This window comes from Fundulus heteroclitus, chromosome 24, assembly GCF_011125445.2.
Source record: "Fundulus heteroclitus isolate FHET01 chromosome 24, MU-UCD_Fhet_4.1, whole genome shotgun sequence".
Lineage (NCBI taxonomy): Eukaryota > Metazoa > Chordata > Actinopteri > Cyprinodontiformes > Fundulidae > Fundulus > Fundulus heteroclitus.
This window is the reverse complement of record NC_046384.1, coordinates 23,423,321-23,447,641: the sequence shown is the minus strand read 5'-3', so window position 1 is coordinate 23,447,641 and position 24,321 is coordinate 23,423,321. Positions and strand designations below refer to the sequence as shown.

At 45.8% G+C, this 24,321-nt stretch overlaps 1 protein-coding gene across 1 annotated transcript; it reads left to right on the top strand.

Moving 5' to 3' along the window:
- The first annotated feature begins 834 nt into the window (after window positions 1-834).
- On the top strand, window positions 835-24,238 carry atp7b (ATPase copper transporting beta). Its single transcript, XM_012877416.3, has 20 exons — window positions 835-1,098; window positions 8,532-9,297; window positions 10,788-10,979; window positions 11,045-11,370; window positions 11,448-11,521; window positions 12,084-12,267; window positions 12,354-12,587; window positions 17,954-18,045; window positions 18,111-18,238; window positions 18,325-18,479; window positions 18,566-18,700; window positions 18,791-18,985; window positions 20,086-20,268; window positions 20,349-20,529; window positions 20,859-20,999; window positions 21,081-21,223; window positions 21,293-21,496; window positions 21,573-21,690; window positions 21,793-21,895; window positions 23,890-24,238. Exons 1-20 carry the CDS (start codon window positions 943-945, stop codon window positions 24,119-24,121), a joined length of 3,942 nt encoding a protein of 1,313 aa, XP_012732870.2. The 5' UTR covers window positions 835-942; the 3' UTR covers window positions 24,122-24,238.
- The last annotated feature ends 83 nt before the right edge of the window (window positions 24,239-24,321 follow it).

The following is a 24,321-nucleotide window of genomic DNA, read 5'->3' as shown; positions in this document are numbered from 1 at the left end:
ATTTTACCTAAAGGTTCCATTTATTTTTAATGTGGAAGTATCACATTTTGACATTTAGGGAATTCTCCCTTAAGTTTATATAGGTTATAACCTTTGCAGAATAGAGAATTTTTTTGAGTTTTTTAATAGTTTCTGTGGCGTCACATTGCAAAAGGTGCAGTAAAACCTTAGAGGAACTGGAATTAAATATTCCTGCTTTAACATTAACACAATCTAATCTTTAGTGAACCAACAGAATCTGTATTTTGATTGCTTAATGCTTAAAAAAAGACTAAATGGTTTAGAAATTCTGTTATCCACAATGTAGATTTCCACAGCAAAGAAGATTTCCATTCATTAATGTTTCCTTAAGGAAAAATGCTGCAACCTTTAGGGAATCAAGTTCTCTAGAGGATGTTTTCAAGGATAAAGACTACATAATATTTTGGGAACTTTTCTCAAGATTAGACATAAGGCCTTTGGGGAATATGTTAATATCTCGCAACTTTACCAACTGTAACATACGCAGGAAACCCTAGCAGAAGGTTTTAGGCTCTTTCGGGAACTTTGAGTCCTTTCCTTGAAGGTTCTGATCATGTTTGTGTAGCTTAGCTATATATTATGTTTTTTTTTTCTTCATCCGTTTCTTCGAATATTTCTAAAAAAAAAAAAAAAAACTTTATTTTTTTTATTTTAAATAGCCATGCACATTATCACACTGTTGCCTTAAATAGTTGTTTTAATCTGTACTGTTCCAACGAACAGAAATCACGCATAGTTTTTAACCATCGACATGAATAAGGACTGCGAAGAATTTTGCGTGAAAATGACGTAGTAGAGGCGCGTGCTCCTCACCTGAACTGGCGCGCGCCCTCTCTCCTGCTCTCTGTTTCTGCGGACTTTTGCCCTCTTACTTGGACGGGAGAAGATAAGCCGAGAACACCACCTCAGCTCAGCTCCGACATGTTTTCGCCGGCGGGGTCCAAAAGGCAGCCCGGGTTCGAACCCAGGGCTCCCCGCGGTTCCGGAGAGCAGATCTGCATGGTTGAGTGCGGCTGTAAGCCCGTGTGCACCTGCGGCTCCAGCTGCGACCCGGCGCGGTGTGCGGCAGAACTGAAGGTAGGCCTGCGGAGCAGACCGGCTCCAACACTTTAATAGAAAGTTCCATGTGAAAGCTTTAACTGGGCCACGTTTACTGGAGAACTTTAGCAAAAATCTTAAAACAGCCGCTGTTTATTTAATTTATTAGAAATGTGTAGATGTTTGCTCTTTAATCTGAAAAGGGGATTTTATTTCAGTTCTAACCACCAAACATTAACCTGGCATTACTCTTCCAACAATGATATCAACAGCAATATATACCCACCGGCCACTTTATTAGGTACATCTGTCCAACTGCTCATTAACGCTAATTTCTAATCAGCCAATCACATGGCAGCAACCAACCTATTTAGACATTTATACATGGTCAGGACGATCTGCTGCAGTTCAAACCGAGCATCAGAATGGGGAAGAAAGGTGATTTAAGTGTCTTTGAACATGGCGAGGTTGTTGGTGCCAGACGGGCTGGTCCGATTATCTCAGAAACTGTCGATCTACTCGGGGTTTCCCGCACAACCATCTCTAGGGTTTACAGAGAACGGTCCGGAACAGAGAGAATATCCAGCGGGCGGCAGTTCCTTGGGCGCAAATGCCTTGTTGATGCCAGAGGTCAGAGGAGAATGGCCAGCCTGGTTCGAGCTACGGTAACGCAAATAACCACTCGTTACAACCAAGGTCTGCAGAAGAGCGTCTCTGATCGCACAACACGTCGAAGCTTGAAGCGTATGGGCTACAGCAGCAGAAGACCACACCGGGTGCCGCTGCTGTCAGCTAAGAACAGGAAACTGAGGCTACAATTTGCACAGGCTCACCAAAATTGGAGAATAGAAGGTTGGAAAAATGTTACCTGGTCTGATGAGTTTTGATTTCTGCTGCGACATCGGGATGGTAGGGTCAGAATTTGGTGTCAACCACATGAACGCTTACCTGACTCCGCCAGATAGATTTGCTCCGCATATCCATCTGGAAACCTTCCGTTGAAGTAATTTTGGGAAGGGGCGAAAATACTGGTTAGCTGATTGGCCTATGTTGGTGATAGACGGGCCAAATAAACCAATCAGATTCGTCGTCGCTTACGAGCGACGACGAAAACACAACCACAAGCCAAGCTGCTCTTGCTGCTGCAGGTAAAGGCTCGTTAGCTCAGCAGAGAAATACTCTGTAATTCCGATAAAACTTGCTCGATAGCCGCGCTAACGCTAGTTTCATCGGCTGAAGCCGCCATGCTCTTTAGACTGAACTGACGCGCTTCCCGTTGCGTCACACCTCAACCCGCCTCAAAGCCAACGCTGATTGGACGTTCGTTTGGTGAACGGCTCCAAATTTTCTTCAACGGAGGGTATCCAGACTGATCTGCGAGTGAAACCTTGAAACCTCGCGAGATCAGGATGGTCTCACGAGGCTACATGAACGCATGGATCCACCTTGCGTTGTATCAACGGTTCAGGCTGCTGGTGGTGGTGTAATGGTGTGGGGGGTATTTTCTTGGCACACTTTGGGCCCCTTAGTACCAATTAAGCATTGCGTCAACGCCCCAGCCTACCTGAGTATTGTTGCTGACCATGTCCATCCCTTTATGACCGCAGTGTACCCACCTGCTGATGTCCACTTCCAGCAGGATAGGGCGCCATGTCATAAAGCACACAACGAGTTCACTGTACTCAAATGGCCTCCACAATCACCAGATCTCAATCCAACCTTTGGGATGTGCTCATGGATGTGCAGCCGACACATCTACAGCATCTGCGTTATGCTATCATATCAATAAGGACCAAACCCTCTGAGGAATGTTTCCTGAATCTATGCCACGAAGGATTTAGGTTCGTTCCCTTTGCCTTCAGTTCTGAAGGCAAAAGGGAGTCCAACCCGGCACTAGCAAGGTGTACCTAATAAAGTGGCCGGTGAGTGTAGTTGTGAGAGGTTTGAAGGCCCCCACAGCATCTCAATGAGATCAGGATCTAGGCTTTGACTAGGCCCATGACGTTCCGTTTCCTCATTCTCAGCCAGGCTCTGATGGATCTACTGGTGTGTTTTGGGTCATGGTCATGTTGTCTGGTCACAGTTAATACCAAACTGGTGAAGTCTTGCCGCAGCAACGCATCCCCAAACCATGACACTGCCGTCCCCGTGCTTTACAGTTGGTACGGGGCTCTGTCTTTCCCTGGAAGGCCGCATTGGGTTTATGCAAGTCATGTCCTATGTTCTGCTGTCCAGACGGCTCCCCCTTATTCTCCAAAGATACATGGTCTCATCTCAACGGAGAGGAGCACCAGGCTACAGTGAACGCCCAGAGGTTTCAAAGCGGCAAACCTTCTAGCCATCGAGTAATGCTGTTCTCATCATGGGCAATGGATGAACTCCTGTTATCTGTTTTTGCACAACAATGCTAACTGCCCATAAGAAACATGAGTTTCATTTACTGTTCGATCACATAAAAATATGTGAAATAAATCTGGGTTTTATACAGAATCGTTAAAAAAAAAGCCAGAATACATACCGTTGTGTAGAAATTTGGTCGCCCACATTGCTCTGATTTCAGGCCACAGTAAAATCCCAGATGTGACAACAGAGGAAGATCTCAGGAAGCTAGAGCCTCTAGGTTACTGACCCAGCACACTTTCTCTGCTGGAATTTACCCCAGATACACTCAAACCTCCAACCGCTGGCTTACGGGCCTATTACCCTATCTCTTAGGTCCAATGGGTCACTGGGACAACACACAACACAAACAACATAAAAGTCCAGTTAGTTCTAGTTTTTATATTTCTGAAATACTGAGACGAAACCAAAAACAACTTCTAGTTATGTATAGTTGACATTGTGTGGTTCCTGCAGAGAAAAAGCTTCAAACAAAACAAGCTCCAGTCCCATTCATCCCTCTATTTATCCATCTTTTCCACCCTCTGTCTGTTCATCTATTCATATCCAACCATCTAACTATTCTTTTATCTGTCCATCCATCAGTCCATTCATCCATCCTTCCATCTGTCCAAAATATTGATTTGTCCCTCCATCCATCTGTCCGTCAATCAATCCATCCATTTTTCAATGTTATATTTGTTTCGGATTCCGTATTGAAATCCTGTCCTCAATAGAAATATATGGGGTAAATCCTAAGTGAACTTGTTTGTATGTTGAAAAGAACTTTAAATCAAGCGTGATTTGATGCTGTGGATCGTTGCTGTTTTTATTCTTTTGGGCTCAGTTGCTTCAAAGATATAAATCAGCTTAAAGTTAGTTATGTTTGTAGCACATCAGAAATGATCTTACAGGCTGCTGTGGAAACACGGGAAAATGAAAAGATCCTGCAAACATTAGATTTTCCCGGAATTATTTCCTCTGATTTATTGTCGTACTTTGGACAGCAAACACTCATTGTTTGCTTGACTCCAGGTTCACTGAATCACGTAGTTGGTTCCCATCTCAGTGGCATTTCCTCTTTTTCTATTTTACAGCACGTAGTAAATATAAAACTGATGTCCTGTCTCGTTTAAATAGTCTAAACTGATAACTACTCAGATTTGAGGTTTTATTTGAATATTTTCTATCAAGCTAGACACATTTTTCTCAGATATCTGACAGCAAACAAGTTATTCCACTTCAAGAGTACTATGGCTGTTAAACAATCTAGGTATGTTCCTGAAATCCTCGCACACTGCAAATACGGATCTAAAAATAAGTAAAATGCTCTTAAAGTTAGTGTATTTATCCTTGATTTGAGCAGGTAAATAATATTATCTGCCAATGGAATGAGTATTTTGACCCCTAAAATAAGATATTTAGACATCCTGCACTTGAAATAAGATGATGGAGATGAGTTGTTCCTATTTTAAGTGCAAACATCTTATTCCATTGGCAAATCACCTTATTTACCTGCTCAAATCAAGGACAAATGCATTAATTTTAAAGAATATTTTACTTATTTCTAGTTCCGTTTTTGCGGTGCAGGCTTAGTAATCAAGCTAGGTAACAGGTTAACATAAGCCAGCCTGTCTCCGATTGGTTGGTTTACACTCTAGATTTTGTCTATGCCTCCCACCCTTCTCTATGTGTGTTAAAAAAAAAAATAAAAAAAAAAAATAAATAATAAAACTGTTCCCTGCTGGTTATCCTGTAATGTAGCTGACCGAGCTGATTTTAAGAAAGCAAGGCTTTCCAAACAATCATTTAGGTGCATCTTAAGAATAAAAAATACATTATTGCAAACATGCTTTTAGCTATAATATTCAATCTGATTTCAGTACTACTGTAGTATTAGTTATGAAGTAAAAGGAAATACATTTTTGTTGTTTCAATTGCAGCTGGACGATAATTTGATAACAATATATATCGATCGATAGAAAAAAATTGTTTCAATTAAAAAATGAGCTACGTAAAAAGTCCAATAGAATAACAGTTTTCCTTCCATTTGCATTTTAGCCTATCATGTGGGTTAATTCTACATTCATTGAATCCTCCCAACCAATCAGAAACACAGACCCAGGAACATGCTGTCACCAAGCTCCGCCTCCTTCAAAGAGCGTTCTTTTTTAAAAAATATATAAAATGATCAGGGCTGCATGTAAAATATATGTTTTGAATTATTTGATGATTATTGATCAATATCATTTATATTTGATCAATATGCCTTTTTCTCTTTATAGCCCAGCCCTAGTTTTAATATTATAACAAAGTTAAAACCATAAGCTGCATTCCAGTCGAGACTCCTGAAGCGTCACCCAATAACCTGGCTGAATATGACCTGTACTTACTGGATTGGATATTTTCAATAAGAAATTTTACAAGGAGGCATCCCGAATAAAACATCGTGGACAAGCTGCATTAAAAGGTTAGAAAAATACGAATCTGTGCTTCTTTCTGCACAGCTTTGCACTGTAATCTGGGAGGAAATGAAGCCTCATCCTAGAATCTGACCCCTGCACAAAACAGTGAAACAACAAGGTGGCGTTTATGGAAAAAAAGATCTGTTTCCAGATTCACTTTTTGGTGTTTGCACACATATGAGCACAGCACCAACGCACGCCTAGGTAGGTGCGTGTTGGTCTTCCGCTCTGCAGGAAGCAGGGTTTACTGGTCCGCTTTCTCTGCTGGATCCCCACTTTATCTGCCGGTGCCGCACACAGCAGGGTCAATATTATGTCTGCGCAGCCATGCAGCACCGCGATAAGCCATTAGTGATGTTTTCCTGGGGCAAAGGCTACAACTTTTACTACTTGTGCCTGTTGTCAGATATCTGCCGCGCATTAAGTGGGACACACAGACCAGAGCGCCATCCTCCCCCGCAGGGCAGTTTAGAGAGAGACGTTAATCTAACCCTCATCTTGGTGGACTCCATTCAGAAGGAGCCCAGGGCGGGAATCAAACCCTGGACTACTTGCTGCAAGGAAGCATAGAGTGCAAAAATTATAAACATACCATCATAACCAGCTCAGCAGACTAATGTGAACATGTAAACAAATAAATAAAACCTCTTGGTCCCATTGGACAAACTATTTGTTTAAAAAAAAATATTTTTGATAATACAGCATCGTTCACCAGGCATGAATTGCAGAGACGTAGATTAAATCTGCCACAAATTGAACTGCTGTTAGTATAATTAGTGTTAACAGGATTATTATTTTTATCCACATTTTATAACGGGGGTTATGTTGGATTATAACAGGGCTGTATTCTTTAATTAAATAAATTAAAAATAAAACTTATCAGTATGAAAATCTAGCTCGGTTAATTATATTGTGTTCAGAATAATAATAAAAAAGATGTGCACACACATTTTAGTCTAACGAGGAGCCTTTAAGCTGAGTCACGCCATCAGGCTTATGCGTCGGGCTGCTCACGAGGTTATTATCCCCTAACCTGGCCCTGCTGGACTGGAGATGACAACCTCACATAGTGCTGATAGCTGAACTTTAGAGATGCTTACTGGAGCTGATCCCATGTATACACTCCAGGCCCAGATCACACTTGAAAAGACAAAAATTATTATTTAAAATAAGAATCTAAAAGTTTCTTTTTCAAACAACGGGGCTACGTAGATGGCTCCCATTCCCCCGAAGGGAAATAACCTAAACCATGTCTTTTGTTGACAGTAAAGCCACTGTTCCTGCTCTAGATGGGAAGTTTAGACTAGGAGTTGACGTAAAACATGATGGAGAGTGAATAGAAGCAAGGTGAGGAGTTAAAAGCGGGCTTTTGGGTTTTCATTTCCAAACGCATATCATTTATGGGATAGACCAATGCACAATCAATTGTAATAGTCTGGCGGAAGGAAAGTTGACAAGTTTTATCAACATTACCCCACCTGCAAAAAGAAAGGAAAAAAAAAAAGTCTGGCATTTGCATTGAGCCCAGTGGATGCAGCTTTGCATACCTACATACTGAAACTTTTCTGGTTCATCTTTGCATACAAGCGCAGTCAGACTGGGTCAAGAGCGTCCGTTTGCTACACTATGATATGGAGGGGAGTTGTTGTTCTGTTTTTTTTTTTTTTTTCTCCGGGTTTCCATCACCTCGCTTTCTGATTGGCTACACATCGCATTTAGCACACTTTTACACCTCACGGATATCGGGACAAGACAGTCCAACATGGGGAGCCTGGGTTTGGGGTCGGAGCAGGCGGGATCAGTCTATACACAGCACACACGGCAGCAGAATCTCATAAGGGTGTCTTAGGAGCCATCCCAATAATTGGGGCGTCTTGTCGGAGGGGGAAAATCAGGGCAAAAATCAGGCTAATCATCTTGCAACGTGAACCAGGCATTATCCCTCCTCCTGCCTATAGCCATCAGCATCTACAACAACTCTCTGAAGAATCTTGCATTATACGAGTTACAACAACATTTAATTTCTCTTTGGTATTAATAAAGTGATTTTGAATTTTTAGTTATTTCATTATCTTATAGATAAACTTAACAAAATCCAGCTGAGCTACAGTAAGTTAAAATAAATTAGATAAACTCAATAAAGCTAAAATGAGCTTAAGTGGGTTAGGCAAAGCTAATTTAAGCAAAGGTAAGCTAAATTAAACTGAGCTTAGACAACTATGACAAAACTATGCTGAACTAAAGAAGCTACAGTTTGATGAACTGAGCTTAATAACAGCTGATGTTAGCGGTGCAACAATAAACTAAATGAAACTAAGTCAAGCTAAAGAAGACCTGACAAAACGAAGGCAAGCAAAAGATGCTGATATTGATAGAGTTTCTGAAATATAATTAGTGAAATTAGTCTTTTTATGTATCTTCACGACTTTGAATTCTTATATTATTACTATGAAGCCCTAGAAAGTATTTTCTGTTATTAAATATTTTCTTGGTCTGTTTAATCAAAATGACTTATTGGATCACGCTGATGAAACACATGCAACCTCAGCAGCCATGTCCCCATTAATGAGCTCCTGTTGCCAGTTTCCAGAATGTAAAGACTGATGCGCTTTGCTCTCGCCCTTTCAGAAGACCAGCCCTGACGTCGGCGTCACAGGCTTTGACAACTTGGCCTATGACCATGGAAGCCAGAGCGAACTCTACCTTTGTGACAAACCCATCTCCAGAGCCAGTTTCAGGCTCCTGGGACTCACCTCTGAGCAGCTGGCTGTGGAAACCACCCTCAGCCATCTGAATGGCGTGTTCGCCATCATCTGGTCTGTATCAGACAGTTTACTCCAGGTGGACTACAATACCTCGGCCACCACAACCAAAGAGATCGCCCTGCAGCTGCAGACCCTGGGATGCACAGTGGAAACGTCCATACGGATCCAGGTGGAAGGGATGCGCTGCCAGTCCTGCGTCCAGGCCATCGAGGGGCAGGTTGGAGAGCTGCCAGGGGTCTCACACATCCAGGTGTCTCTTCAGGACAGAGTGGCCCTAATTGTGCATCAGCCTCTGCTTGTTACACAGCAGGAGCTTAGAGATAAGATCGAAGACATGGGCTTCGATGCTACTTTGTTATCTGAGGATTCATCCGACGGAGATCTAAGCTACTGGCAGAGTGACCCAACGCAGGCCCCCGTTCAGGCCGTGACCGTCTGGATTGGAGGGATGACCTGCCGGTCGTGTGTGCAGTCCATAGAAGGCAGGGTGTGTCAAATGATCGGGGTGAAGTCTGTAAAGGTGTCGTTGAAGGAAGGGAAGGGAACAATAAGCTTTGACCCCAGCCTGACGGATCCGGAGCGCGTCAGGGCAGCTGTAGAGGAAATGGGCTTTGATGCATCCCTTAAAGGTAAGACATGATATCTTTCTTTGAGATCATTTCACTGGCAAAGTCGAGTTCATAGACGAGTTCATAGGTCCTAATCAGAGTTACAGAAAGGAATCTGATCAATTAGCTGCCATGTTGGTTCCAATTAGTAAAGAAAAAGAGTCCTGAGGAACTATAGATTAAACTGATCCTGGTCCTCTGGGTGAATTACTGCATGAAGGATGATGGAAGAATGAGAGGGTTGAAAATGGATCACATTAAAAGGCGTCATGATGAGGGAAGAATAAGTGGTTGTGATGAAAGCAGGATGAGAGGGATGAAGAAAATCCTTAAACGAAGGAAGAGGACTGAGTAAGAAGGAGGGATGAAGAAGACGAATGGAATGAAAAGGGCTCTGAATAAGGGAAAAGAGAGGCAAAAAAGATGGATGAAATGATGAGTGGGATGAAAAGTCATTAGAAAATGAGGTGGAGCTGAAAAAGGGGTCATAATGAGCCATCATGAAGACTAATAGAAACAAAAAGGGTCATACTGAAAGGAGGAGGGCTGGCATGAAAAGGTTGATACTGCAGGATAAAAAAGACGACGAATAAGTAGAATGAAATGTGGTCGTGATAAGAGGGGATCTGAGGGGAGAAAAGGGATCAGAATGATTGAGGTGGCTGAGAAGGCGCCATGATGAAGGATAGGGAGGATGACTTTGATGAAACCGGGTCTTATAAAGGATGAGGATGGATGAGGATGAGGGATGATGAAGGATGGGCTGAATGAACAGGGTGGTCTTCCTAGAGGATGTGGAGAATGAGTTGATTAGTGGGATTATAATAAAGGATGAGGAGGATTTGATGGATAAAAGGGGATCGTAGTGCAGGACTGATTCTGATTTCCGATATAATATCTAATCTCATGAGGAAAATGCTTTTAGACTGACACTGAATCTCCTTTTTTATATTAGCGGTCTTATCAGGTGTTTTTATAACCCACCTGTGGTTGTTTCGTGTCTCTTCTAGTTTCCTTTGGATGTTGTGGCTGCAGCTCTAACCGTGGCTGAAACTTTTGACCATCATTTGTCAACCAGTAGTGAATGCTATTTTTCAGAATTACTATTTTCAGAACATATTTTGAAGATTTCCATGCGTTTTCAGTGGTTTTTCTGTCGTTGGAGCATTTTCAGAGTTACGCTGAGCTGATTGATTTTCCAACAGGGAGTAGAAACCAGTTCCTGATTGACTTGTTCATCTACGCAGACGAGAAAAGGAGGGTAGAACTAAACAAAAAAAACTTGTTATTCAAGAGTAAAACTGTCCTCGATGACCGTCTTTCTCTTTAGCTCTCCCAGCTCCACACAGAAAGGTATTTAACGCCACTAAGAGCTTGCCAAGATGTAGGATTTACTCTGCAGATCATTTTTTCATCTCCCCGTGTTTCACCTCATTACTAACACTATCTCAGCTCTAACTAGTTGCTTTGGACATGGCTATTGTCTGTAAAGCTCAAACGTTTGCTTCCAGAGCCTCAGGAAAGACAAGACCTTGCGTCCAGCAGGAGGGGAACGAGCGACGTGGCCGAAGCTCAGGCGACCCTCGCAGGCTGCAGCCCTCACTCCCCCGAAGGCAAAGCACAGAAATGCTTCATCAGTGTGACGGGAATGACGTGCGCCTCCTGTGTGGCCAACATCGAAAAACACATGCTCAGGCACAGGGGTGAGTTTGGGCAACCCCTGCGTTTGGGACACCAGTACGGCTCCTAACCTCACTTTGCGTCGCAGGGATCGCCTCCGTCCTGGTGTCGCTGATGGCCGGGAAGGCGGAGGTGAAGTACGACCCGGCGCTCGTTGACGCAGCTGGAGTGACTCGGCTCATAGAGGATTTAGGCTTCGGCGCTAAACTGTTGGAAGACAACGCGGCGGCACACGGGAGAGTGGATCTGCAGATTGCAGGAATGACGTGTGCGTCGTGCGTGCACAAAATCGAGTCCAAACTGGGCGCAACCAAAGGCGTCCGCTCTGCCTCGGTGGCCCTGGCCACCAGGAAAGCTCAGGTCCAGTTTGACCCAGAGATGCTCGGAGCTCGGGATATCGTCAGGATAATTCAGGTTCTCACCATGTAAAGTCTTGTTTTGTGTTCTGTGTTGGTTTAAAGGGTAACCTTCCCACTTGTTTGTAATTGCAGAGCCTTGGATTTGAGGCCAGTCTGGAGAAAGCCGGGTTCAAAAACAACCTGGATCACTCAGAGGAAATCCGACAGTGTGTACCTGATCGATATGTTTTAACCTAACACCCACAGCCTCCCACAGACACGGGGTTCACGCGTTTCCTGGGGTGTAGGAACCATTATGCAGTAATCATTTTATACCGGCAATTCTGCCATCTTGACATATAAACTAGAAAATGTGATTAGTCGGTACTTTTTTAGAAAGTACTTTGAGCTCTATTTTGAAAGTTCAGCCACATCCTCTTTTCATCCCCAGTTTTGTCTTTTGGAACCTCAATTTATGATAATCGGACATATAAGAGTTAGAGCCCTGTTTTAGAAAATATTTGGGCTGTCACTGTTATTTTGAAGGTTTAGTCATTTGTCTGTTCACCCCTGGTTTAGGCCTTGTAGGAATTTACAGTCCAGTTCTCTAACTTGCCTCCTTTACTGAGAACTTGGTCAAACTTAGGAGATAGATTAGTAAGAATATGGAGGATGCTGGAGGATGAATGGTTCTTTGTTTCAGTAGAAAGATTTATTCAGATTTATTAGTGAAGGTGTGTGAATTGTGTTGCCTGAAGCAGGGGAGAACACGTCTGCTGTCTCCTCCAGGTGGAAGAACACCTTCCTGCTCAGCCTGGTCTTTGGCCTGCCTGTCATGGGCCTCATGATCTACATGATGATAATGGACATCCAGCACAAGGAGCACGGAGGCTCCATGCCTGAGGAGCAGAACCTGCTGCCGGGTCTTTCCCTCCTCAACTTGGCCTTCTTCCTGCTCTGTACACCTGTGCAGGTACAAAGAAAACAGCGTTTCTCGTTCTTTGGCCGCTGCTTCTTACACTTTAAATGCACCGTAACGTTTTGGGTTGTTTTGCGCAGATTTTCGGAGGCCGGTACTTTTACGTCCAGGCGTATCGCTCGTTAAAACACCGCACAGCCAACATGGACGTGCTGATCGTGTTGGCCACCTCCATCGCCTACATCTATTCCTGTGTGGTCCTCGTCGTGGCCATGGCAGAGCGAGCCAACCAGAGTCCCAACACCTTCTTCGACACTCCCCCTATGCTCTTTGTGTTCATCGCTCTCGGACGATGGCTGGAGCACATCGCAAAGGTGGAACATGGAAATATATTCTGGGTTTCTGCATGTTGGGATTTGTGCCACGTGTCACTGCAAGGCATTCCTTATGATAAATGCTAGCTATCACTGTTGTAATGTTGCTGTGGGTGTGAGGCACTCGACCACATTGTTTCCCCCCAGTTATGTAGTAAAGTATTTACTGATGCCGCTACACTTATTTTCTTTGATTTTGTTTTCATAGAGAGTGCCGTTTCTGAGTTTACCTGTGTCTCTTTCTCAGATAGAGAAATATTCACAGCCTGTTTTTCTCTATTTTTAGCGGAATACATACAGGTGCTGGTCATTTAATTAGAATGTCATGAAAAATTCGATTTTGTTTCAGTAGTTCCATTCAAAAAGTAAAACTTGTATATTATATTAATTCATTAAACAGACTGATATCCGTCCGTCCGTCCGTCTTCTTCCGCTTATCCGGGGTCGGGTCGCGGGGGTAGCAGCCTCAGTATGGAGGCCCAGACGTCCCTCTCCCCAGCCACTTGGGCCAGCTCCTCAGGAGGAATCCCAAGGCGTTCCCAGGCCAGCCGGGAGACATAGTCCCTCCAGCGTGTCCTGGGTCTTCCCCTGGGCATCCTCCCGGTGGGATGTGCCCGGAACACCTCACCAGGGAGGCGTCCAGGAGGCATCCTGACCAGATGCCCAAGCCACCTCAACTGGCTCCTCTCGACGTGGAGGAGCAGCGGCTCTACTCTGAGTCCTCCCCGGATGACTGAGCTCCTCACCCTATCTCTAAGGGAGAGCCCAGACACACTACGGAGAAAACTCATTTCAGCCGCTTGTATCCGGGATCTCGTTCTTTCGGTCACAACCCAAAGCTCGTGACCATAGATAAGGGTAGGAACGTAGATCGACCGGTAAATTGAGAGCTTCGCCTTTTGGCTCAGCTCTCTCTTCACCACAATGGATCGGTACAGCGCCCGCTTCACAGCAGACGCTGCACCAATCCGCCTGTCGATCTCCCGCTCCATCTTCCCCTCATTCGTGAACAAGACCCCAAGATACTTGAACTCCTCCACTAGGGGCAGCACATCCCCCCCAACCCGGAGAAGGCACTCTACCCTTTTCCGGTTCAAGACCATGGTCTCGGATTTGGAGGCACTGATTTTCATCCCGGCTGCTTCGCACTCGGCTGCGAACCGCTCCAGTGAGAGCTGTAGATCACGCTCTGATGAAGCCAATAGGACCACGTCATCCGCGAATAGCAGAGACGCAATCCTAAGGCCACCAAAACGGATCCCCTCAACACCTTGGCTGCGCCTAGAAATTCTGTCCATAAAAGTTATGAACAGAATCGTGACAAAGGGCAACCTTGGCGGAGTCCAACTCTCACCGGAAACGAGTCCGACTTACTGCCGGCAATGCGGACCAGACTCTGACACCGGTCGTACAGAGACCTGACAGCCCTTATTAAAGGGTCCGGTACTCCATACTCCCGGAGTACCCCCCCACAGGATCCCTCGGGGGACACGGTCGAATGCCTTCTCCAGATCCACAAAGCACATGTAGACTGGTTGGGCAAACTCCCATGCCCCCTCCAGAATCCTGCTGAGGGTGTAGAGCTGGTCCAGTGTTCCACGGCCAGGACGAAAACCACACGTCTCTTCCTGAATCAGAGATTCGACTATCCGACGGACCCTCCTTTCCAGAACCCCTGAATAGATCTTACCAGGGAGGCTTAAGAGTGTGATCCCTCTGTAGTTGGAACACACCCTCCGGTCCCCCTTTTTAAATAGGGGGACCACCACCCCAGTCTGCCAATCCAGGGGAACTGCCCCCGATGTCCACGCAATGTTGCAGAGCCGCGTTGACCAACACAGCCCCACAACATCCAGAGCATTAAGGTACTCAGGGCAAATCTCATCCACCCCCGGGGCCTTGCCACCGAGGAGCTTTTTAACAACCTCGGCAACCTCAGAACCAGAGATGGGAGAACCCAACCCAGAGTCCTCAGGCTCTGCTTCCTCAATGGAAGACGTGTTGGTGGGATGAAGGAGGTCTTCGAAGTATTCCGCCCACCGAAACAAGACGTCCCGAGTCGAGGTCAGCAGCACACCACCCCCACTGTAAACAGTGTTGGTACTGCACTGCTTCCCCCTCCTGAGACGCCGGATAGTGGACCAGAATCGCTTCGAAGCCGTACGGAAGTCTTTCTCCATGGCCTCTCCGAACTCTTCCCACACCCGAGTTTTTGCCTCGGCGACCAGCCGAGCCGCCTGCCGCTTCGACTGCCGGTACACATCAGCTGCTTCCGGAGTCCCACAGGCCAAAAAAGCCCGGTAGGACTCCTTCTTCAGCTTGACGGCTTCCCTCACCGCTGGTGTCCACCAGCGGGTTCGAGGGTTGCCGCCCCGACATGCACCGACAACCTTGCGGCCACAGCTCCGACTAGCCGCCTCAACAATAGAGGCGTGGAACATGGTCCATTCTGACTCAATGTCCCCCGCCTCCCTCGGGACGTGTTTAAAGTTCTCCCGGAGGTGGGAGTTAAAACTCCGCCTTACAGGGGACTCTGCCAGACGTTCCCAGCAAACCCTCACAGTGCGTTTGGGCCTGCCCGGTCGGACCGGCTTCCTCCCCCGCCATCGGAGCCAACTCACCACCAGGTAGTGGTCGGTGGAGAGCTCCGCCCCTCTCTTCACCCGAGTGTCCAAGACATACGACCGCAGATCAGATGACACGACAACAAAGTCAATCATTGAACTGCGACCTAGGGTGTCCTGGTGCCAAGAGCACATATGGACACCCTTATGCTTGAACATGGTGTTTGTGATGGACAATCCATGACGAGCACAGAAGTCCAACAGCAAAACACCACTCGAGTTCAGATCAGGTGGGCCGTTCCTCCCAACCACGCCCCTCCAGGTCCCACTGTCATTGCCCACGTGAGCGTTGAAGTCCCCCAGCAAAACGAGGGAGTCCCCAGGAGGGGCACTCTCCAGTACCCCTTCCAAGGACTCCAAAAAGGGTGGGTAATCTGAACTGCTGTTTGGCGCATACGCGCAAACAACAGTCAGAACCCGTCCCCCCACACGAATGCGGAGGGAGGACACCCTCTCGTTCACCGGGGAAAACCCCAACGTGCAGGCACCGAGATTGGGGGCAACAAGTATGCCAACCCCAGCTCGGCGCCTCTCACCATGGGCAACTCCAGAGTGGCAGAATGTCCAGCCCCTCTCAAGGAGACTGGTTCTGGAGCCAGAGCGGTGCGTCAAGGTGAGTCCGACTATCTCTAGTCGGAACCTCTCAACCTCGCGCACAAGCTCAGGCTCCTTCCCCACCAGAGAGGTGACATTCCACATCCCAAGAGCCAGCTTCTGCAGCCGAAGATCGGAACGCCAAGGTCCCCGCCCTCTACTGCAACCGTTGCACAATGCACCCGACCCCTTTGGCCCCTCCGACAGGTGGTGAGCCCATCGGAAGGGGGACCCATGTCGCCTCTTCGGGCAGAGCCCGGCCGGGCTCCATGGGCAAAAGCCCAGCCACCAGACGCTCGCCAACGTGCCCCACCTCCAGGCCTGGCTCCAGAGTGGGGCCCCGGTGACCCGCGTCCGGGAGAGGGAACACGAAGTCCAATAATCGTACTCATCATAAGGGGCATTTTGGGCTGCGCTTTGTCTGGTCCCTCACCTAGGACCTGTCTGCCTTGGGTGACCATACTAGGGGCTTAAAGCCCCTGACAGCATAGCTCCTAGGATCATTGGGACACTCAAACCCCTCCACCACGGTAAGGTGGCAGCCCAGGGAGGGACAGACTGATATATTTCAGGTATTTTCTTTTAATATTGATGATTATAACTGACAACGAATGAAAACGTCAAATTCAGGATCTCAGAAAATTTGAATATTGTGAAAAGCTCCAATATTGAAGACACCTGGTGCCAGACTCTGATCCGCTAATTAACTCAAAACACCTACAAAGGCCTTTAAATGGTCTCTCAGTCCAGTTCTGTAGGCGACACAATCATGGGAAGACTGCTGACTGGACAGTTGTCCGAAAGATGGCCATTGACACCTTGCATAAGTAGGATAAGATGCACAAGATCATTACTAAAGAGGCTGGCTGTTCACAGAGCTCTGTGTCCAGGCACATTAATAAAGAGGTGAAGAGAAGGAAAGATGTGGTAGAAACAAGTGTACAAGTAACAGGCATGACTGCACCCCAGAGAGGGTTGTGAAACAAAACCTGTTCATAAATGTGGGGGAGATCAGAGCTGGAGTCAGAGCTTCAAGATTCACCGCCTACAGATGCATGCTAGACGTGGTTTCAGCTGTTGCTTTCCTGGTCTCAAGCCACTCTGGAACAAGAGACAGCGGCAGAAGCGTCTCTCCTGGGCTAAAGACAAAAAGGTCTGGACTGCTGCTGAGTGGTCCAAAGTTAGGTTCTCTGGTGAAAGTCAGTTTTGCATTTCTTTTGGAAATCAAGGTCCCAGAGTCTGGAGGAAGAAAGGAGAGGCACAGAATCCACGTTGCTGAGGTCCAGTGGAAAGTTTCCACATTCAGTGATGGTTTGGGGCACCATGTCATCTGCGGGTGTAGGTCCTCTGTGTTTTCTGAGGTCCAAGGTCAACTCAGCCATCTACCAGGAAGTTTTAAACCCCTTAATGCTCCCTGCTGATGACCAACTTTATGGAGATGCAGATTTCATGTGCCAACAGGACTTGGCACCGGCACACAGAGCCCAAGCTAACCAGCACCTGGTTTAAGGACCATGGTGTCCCTGTTCTTAGTTGGCCTGCAAACTCTCCTGACCTTAACCCTATAGAACATCTATGGGGTATTGTGAAGAGGAAGATGCAATACGCCAGACCTACCAATGCAGAAGAGCTGGAGGCCACTATCAGAGCAACCTGAGCTCTAATGACGTCTAAGCAGCGGCACAGACTGATGGACTCTATGCCTCGCCACATTGCTGCAGTAATCCAGAGAAACTAAGTACTGAGTGCTGTACATGTTAATACTTTTCATGTTCATACTTTTCAGTTGGCCAACATTTCTGGAAATCCTTTTTTTATCGGTCTTAAGTAATATTGTAATTTTCCAAGATAGTGAATTTAGTTGTCAGTTCAGTTTTAGTTATAATTATCAAAAATTACTGAAAGAAATCAGCTTTTTTGTGATATTCTAATTATATGAGCAGCACCTGTATATGTAACAAATGTTTCACTACAATCATAAATCTTTAAGCAGGAAAACAAGCCTTTTTTTCTTGACGAGTACTTTCTCACTGGGTCAAATAAATTTTTAGGTTTTAATTGATCCATTTGCTTAGCACTCCTCCTGTAAACAAATTACCAGCCAGGAATGCCTTCCTCATTGAACCAATGTTCCTTCTACGTTTTCAGAGTAAAACCTCGGAGGCTTTGGCCAAATTAATGTCGCTACAAGCCACTGATGCTACTGTGGTCACTTTAGGACCGGATCGTTCTGTCGTCAGGTAAATCCCTCAGAATCCAGCTCAGCAGAGGTAGAACCGTGCAGTGATGTATTTGTGTCCTCCAGCGAGGAGCAGATAGTGGTGGAGCTGGTCCAGCGGGGGGACATCGTTAAAGTCGCCCCGGGGGGAAAGTTCCCCATCGACGGGAAAGTGATTGAGGGGAGCTCTATGGCGGATGAGTCCCTGATTACAGGTACAAGCCAAACAGGTGTAGGTGCAGGTTACAGACGTTTTGCTTTTGCTTTACTGTAGCGTTACGTCACAGTTGCTCTTTTCCAGGTGAGCCGATGCCTGTCAGTAAGAAGGTGGGTAGCTTGGTGATTGCGGGCTCCATTAATGCTCACGGTGCACTACTGGTGGAAGCCACCCACGTCGGTGCTGAAACGACTCTGTCTCAGATAGTCAAACTGGTCGAAGAGGCTCAAACGTCAAAGGTATCACGGAACATCTGAATGCTTAGGTCAACAAATACTGCACGATTCCTTTGTTTTCTGGGGCGCTGTCGCTCGTTTCTCTGCAGGCCCCGATCCAGCAGTTTGCAGATAAAATCAGCGGCTACTTTGTGCCCTTCATTGTTCTCGCATCCCTGCTGACGCTGGTGGCCTGGATGGCCATAGGGTTCGTCAACTTTGATGTTGTGAAGGAGCACTTCCCGGTATGTGCACTGTCCGATGAACTCATGTACCTAAAAAAAAAAAGCGGGCCAGCTGGTCTCGCATGTCTCTAACGCTCAGCCTCCACGCAGGGATACAACCAGAACATCTCCAAGGCGGAAGTCATCGTCCGCTTCGCCTTCCAGGCGTCCATCACGGTTCTGGCCATTGCCTGCCCCTGCTCTCTGGGGTTGGCGACCCCAACGGCTGTTATGGTGGGAACAGGAGTTGGGGCTCAGAACGGGATCCTCATCAAGGGAGGGGAGCCGCTGGAGATGGCGCACAAGGTAATTAACAAAGGTTCTATGGAGCCCTGATGGTTCCAGGGTTTGAATGATAATAAAACAGAATAATCTGTTGAAGTTTTTGTTTAATTGATTGCAGCTTTTTTTAAGATTTCCTAGTCTAACATTCTAGCCTTTGTCCAGGCTCAAACTCCACAGCAACTTCTCTGATTGAATGTTAATTGAAGCATTCTGAAGTTGGTTTAAGGATGGAATTGGGGATGTTTGGATGCTTTTCTCTCTTTGTTTCTTTCTCCTTTTTTCCATTTTAATCAAAACCTAAAACTACTACAACTGAGGATGATAATTTATCAGTTTTTTTGTCTGCCGATTCCACAAAGTGAACCTTGTCCCAACTTTAGCTGCTAAACCCGGAATGCTGTTTTTCTTCCTGTTTTTCTAACAGGAGCGCGTGTATGTTTAGCAACACTCAAGCTCAATTTTCACTATTTCACAAAGGCAGTTTGTAGTTCAACTGTAGTTCATCACGCATAAGTCCTCCAGAGGGTTAAATGTTCCTTACTGCTAGTTTTCATTATTTTGGACACTAACTGTGTTCCATAGTTTTACCACGTTGGCTGCTTCTGTCTGCAATTACAGTGCTTAACTTCCTAAAAGCAGAATAGTTTTTTCCACGACCAAAATTTCTATAATAACTGTGGGAATTTTCTCCCAACATATTTATCAGGGATTCTTCACACGAATTAAAGAGCAAAGTTATGAATACTGTTAATGATTCATTTAGAGCTGCTTTGTTATGCTGTTATTTGGGTCCAGATAATAGAAAGAAAGACATGATTGGTAAGATTCAAGCAGTGCGTGTCTGCAAACTCCTTAATGCCATAAAAACAAGCAACCCTCAGTGTTCCCTGCTGTATGGATGCTTTATGGTGCAACTGACACGGTTATTCATTGCTGGGCCGTTTTCACAAAGATCTTCATAAATAAAAGACTACTGCGCAAGCTGTAAAAGAAAAACTTTATTTGATGGCTTTAGAAATCACTGCTTAATTTTTCTGTTTCATTTCGGCAGCAAATCTGAGAAATGGAAAATGTTTCTTCTGGTCAAAAGCATGGTGTCCTTCTCCTGCCTGATCTCTTAGATCGATGTAGTGATGTTCGATAAGACCGGTACGATAACAAACGGCGTGCCGAAGGTGACCCGAGTGCTGGTGCTGTGGGAAATGGCCCGCATGCCGCTGAGAAAGATCCTGGCGCTGGTCGGCACAGCAGAGGCCAGCAGCGAGCACCCGCTGGGCATGGCAGTGGCTAAATACTGCAAAGATGTAAGAAGCTTGCTCACGTACGCCACCTGTCAGCATCTAGCTGCTTTGCAGCCCCAATAAAACCAGCGCACATTCAACAGGAGCTGGGCTCGGATATTCTGGGCTACTGCCAGGACTTCCAGGCGGTGCCCGGCTGCGGGATCAGCTGCCGGGTGTCCAGCGTGGGACATCTGCTGCAGCAGAGCGACGAGCGTTTTGTTCTACCGGGAGTAACTACAGAAGAAAGCCACCTTTTCTCTGCTGAAGAGCCCACTTCTGCAGGTGAGTCCGCCTGATTTCTGAAGTACGAATCAACTTTTTTAATGAAATGAACCGTCACCTTAATTAATGACAAAACCAAACAATCTCCATCCAGTTCCTGACTGGCCACTTTTTGAAACGCTAAAACAAAAAGCGTGAACGTTCTTTGTTCGCTGTTGGATGAAGAAAAACATGTTTTAAAGCCTTTTTCTTTGTTTCTCTTGATTGAAACACGAAGTCATGCTGGGACTTTAGGGTTCCAGCTCAAAACGAGCCCAAATCATGAACTCCAGCACTTCTGGGACATTTTGGGGGTTAAAATGATCCAAATTCTGTCCCTCTGTCTCCAGCTGAGGGACCCTCTTACTCTGTTCTGATTGGGAACAGGGAGTGGATGAGGAGGAACGGCCACCACATCAAAGCAGATGTGGATGCCGCCATGTCAAGCCATGAAACCAAAGGGCAGACCGCCATACTGGTGGCCATAGACGGTGAGGGACAAACCAACAAGCTTTTGTTGCTTCGTTTTTAACTGTCCAGTTATTTTACCTGTTCATTTGATCTTTCCGCAGGTCTTTTATGTGCCATGTTGGCCATTGCAGACACAGTGAAAGCGGAATCAGCGTTAGCAGTGCATACCTTGAACAGCATTGGCATCGAGGTGGCCATGATAACCGGAGATAACAGGCGAACAGCCAAAGCCATCGCAGCACAGGTAAAACTTTGACACAGAGTCACCATCAGACTCAGGGTGGGTAAAATGAAAGCTTGTGTGCGGCTACAGGTAGGGATCAGGAAGGTGTTTGCAGAGGTGCTGCCATCACATAAGGTGGCCAAAGTTCAGGAGCTGCAGGACCGAGGCCTTCGAGTGGCCATGGTGGGCGACGGGGTCAACGACTCGCCCGCCCTGGCCTGTGCCGATGTCGGCATCGCCATCGGCACCGGCACGGACGTGGCCATCGAAGCGGCCGACATCGTCCTGATCCGGGTAGGTGGCTGATAGTCAGTGCAGAAACACACTGCTGCATTGAAAGTGTCTCGCCTGAAGGTTTCTCACCCTGCAGAACGACCTGCTGGACGTAGTGGCCAGCATCGAGCTCTCCAAGAAGACGGTGCGCAGGATCAGGATTAATTTTGTCTTCGCTCTCATCTACAACCTTCTGGGGATTCCAGTGGCTGCAGGTGAGGGGCTGAGACGGTCCTGTTAGAATCTGTGTTGTGGAACTGAGGAGCAGAATCAGTGGAAGTGCAATAACTTATCTGACAGCGCCCTCTTGTGTTCAGGTGTATTTATGCCCGCTGGCCTCGTCCTGCAGCCTTGGATGGGTTCGGCTGCCATGGCCGCCTCCTCTCTGTCAGTGGTTCTGTCCTCCCTGCTGCTGAGGATGTGAGTCAGAACTTAGAGGAGTTTGATTTTCAAAATTATAAACACCTTGAGTTTTTTTACAATTTGTCAAGTTATACTGGCCATACCTTAATTAGTAGTTTTTGGGATTTTATGAGACGGACCAGCAGAAAAGTATAGCATGGTTTTAAAGGATGTTTTAAAATCAATGCCAGAAGAGAAAAAAAAAAAATATATATATATATATTGACCAGGGAGCTGAATACAAATGCACACCACACCTTTTTATTTTTACATAAAACAAAAGAAAACGTGCACCTTTCCTTTCACTTGAGTTATTTATCGTATGCATTCCCAGTAGAATACAATTAGGTTTGTGATTGTACCCAGATAAAAATATGAAGCGGCTTAAGGGGACTGAATACTTTTCCAAGGCGGTGGGTATTACCTGTTACTTGCAAAGAAACTAGCATAAAATACATAAGGAAAACATGTACTCCCCGGTTAAAAAAAGTTTCGTTTAGGGAGCAATCCAAGTTGGTGGCATCCAAAACCAGCTGCTAAGCAATAAATCCACATCAATAAATTAAACATTAAATATAGGCTTTTAGTTGTTTTACCTCTTCAAATATTCTTACTACATGAATCCATGTTGGAGGTATATTTCATATTTACAAATTTTTCATATAGTAAAAATATAGAGCGCACATTAAAAATGGAAAATTTCTATTTTAAAAACTCTTAAAACAGGCATAGGCCTAGTTTGCCATAATGCTGCGCTTTAGTTCATGACCTCTGGGTAACCATAGTAGCTCTCAAGCTCTGCAAAGATGTTGTTGGGATTTCTGCAGCTAAGGTTGCAGAAGCACACCTGGACCCACATCGTCTTCCAGGTGAATCAGGTCATGTCCGGACACTGAAACTCCACCTCGACCATCTTCGACTTGTACGGGATGCAGCAGCGTTCATCGGTGCAAGTGCCACAATATTTGGGCCGGTACCGTTTCTTGCTGGTGCAGCCAGAAATTATTGCAGAGACGAGACTCTTGGACGAGCTCACACTGATCGTTGGCGTTGGAGATCCTCAATGACAGGCCACGCCTGCAGGTCTTGGAGCAGGGGCTCCATGAAGTGATCTGGGTGATGCAGTTCTTGTGCCAATTCCTGCTCTCAGTTGGGAAAACTAGATCAGCATGAACAGAAAGTAAAGAATGATGTAGCATGTTAAAAAATAAATTCCTATTTTTTTAGCCTGCTTTGTACTACTTTGCAATAGCAGGTTAGGAGTAGATTTTCAAATTAAATCCTAAGGAAATAAAAAAATAATAAAAAAATCAATGCCAGAAGGCTAAGGGTGCATATCATCCTGAACACATTATCGCTAAAGAGGGTGAAAGAGGGTTGTAGCAGCATCATGGGGTGGGGGTGGGGGTGGGGCTGTGGCGGAGAGGGATGAATAAAAAACAAAACAATATTGGACCTGAATTTGTCACCCTACTTCACCAGGAACCTCCTCCACCATCTCAAGTTCTGTTGTATCGAATCTGACCAGCTTCCCTGACCCTGCTGAAGGAAGTCATTCCCACAGCATGATGCAGCCGCTCCCATGGCTGTCGTTTAACACAGATTTTATTCTTGCAACTCATGCATAAGTGCAAAATGTGTGGGGTGCACTGCTAACAGGTGTCCAGAGTTACAATGGGCCTCTTGGACGGCCGTGTCAAGCTAGGTTTGCTGTGGTACCGTACTGAGATTCCTCACACACAGGTAATCTAGGGGAGTTAGAGAAAAGAGGGCGGAATGCAAATGTGCAGCATTCTTTTTTATATTTGTAGAACATTTTTAATTCATTTTACATCATCCTTCAAATGAACAATCATGCTCTGCTCTGTGTTGTTCTATCACACCATGTCCTATTAAAACATGTTTGCTGACAAAATGTGAAAAAGATGCATTTGAATGTTTTCTCCCTATGTTTTTTTTTCTCTCTTGCTTAAATTCTGTAGACAGTATAATAAAAAGAACATTTTTTGCAGGTATAAAAAGACACCCTTTGAGCTTTACGAAACCCGTGCAAGAGGCCATATGAGGAGCCTTCGTTCATCTCAGATTAGCACACATCTGGGTGTGGATGGGCAGCGGCGCAGCCCAGCACTCCCCAGCACTCCTCGAGCACAGATGGGCCAGAGAGCGTCCGGCAGTGCTGGTGTGGAGCGGCGCAGCTACTCCCTGCTGGACCAACGGACGCCAGATGATTGTATTGTGTAAAAAAGGGAAATAAGTTCTTATGTTTACTCATTTAGTAATGTTCACTGTGTAAATGACTGTATTTATGTAAATGCCTGGTTCTGCTCAAAAACCCAAATTATATTTTACTTCAAGTTGTTTTTCTTGAATCATTTTAGCAGGTGAGAAACAACCATTTGAATGAAGACATGGGGAAAAAACAGCAGTTTACATACAAATGC

Bases quoted from the DNA above. Each gene is read 5' to 3' on its own strand.
- atp7b (XM_012877416.3), top strand. From the start codon at position 943: ATGTTTTCGCCGGCGGGGTCCAAAAGGCAGCCCGGGTTCGAACCCAGG. The intron at 21,000-21,080 runs GTGAGGGACAAA...ATCTTTCCGCAG, and splicing joins CATACTGGTGGCCATAGACG to GTCTTTTATGTGCCATGTTG. The intron at 21,691-21,792 runs GTGAGGGGCTGA...TCTTGTGTTCAG, and splicing joins GGGGATTCCAGTGGCTGCAG to GTGTATTTATGCCCGCTGGC.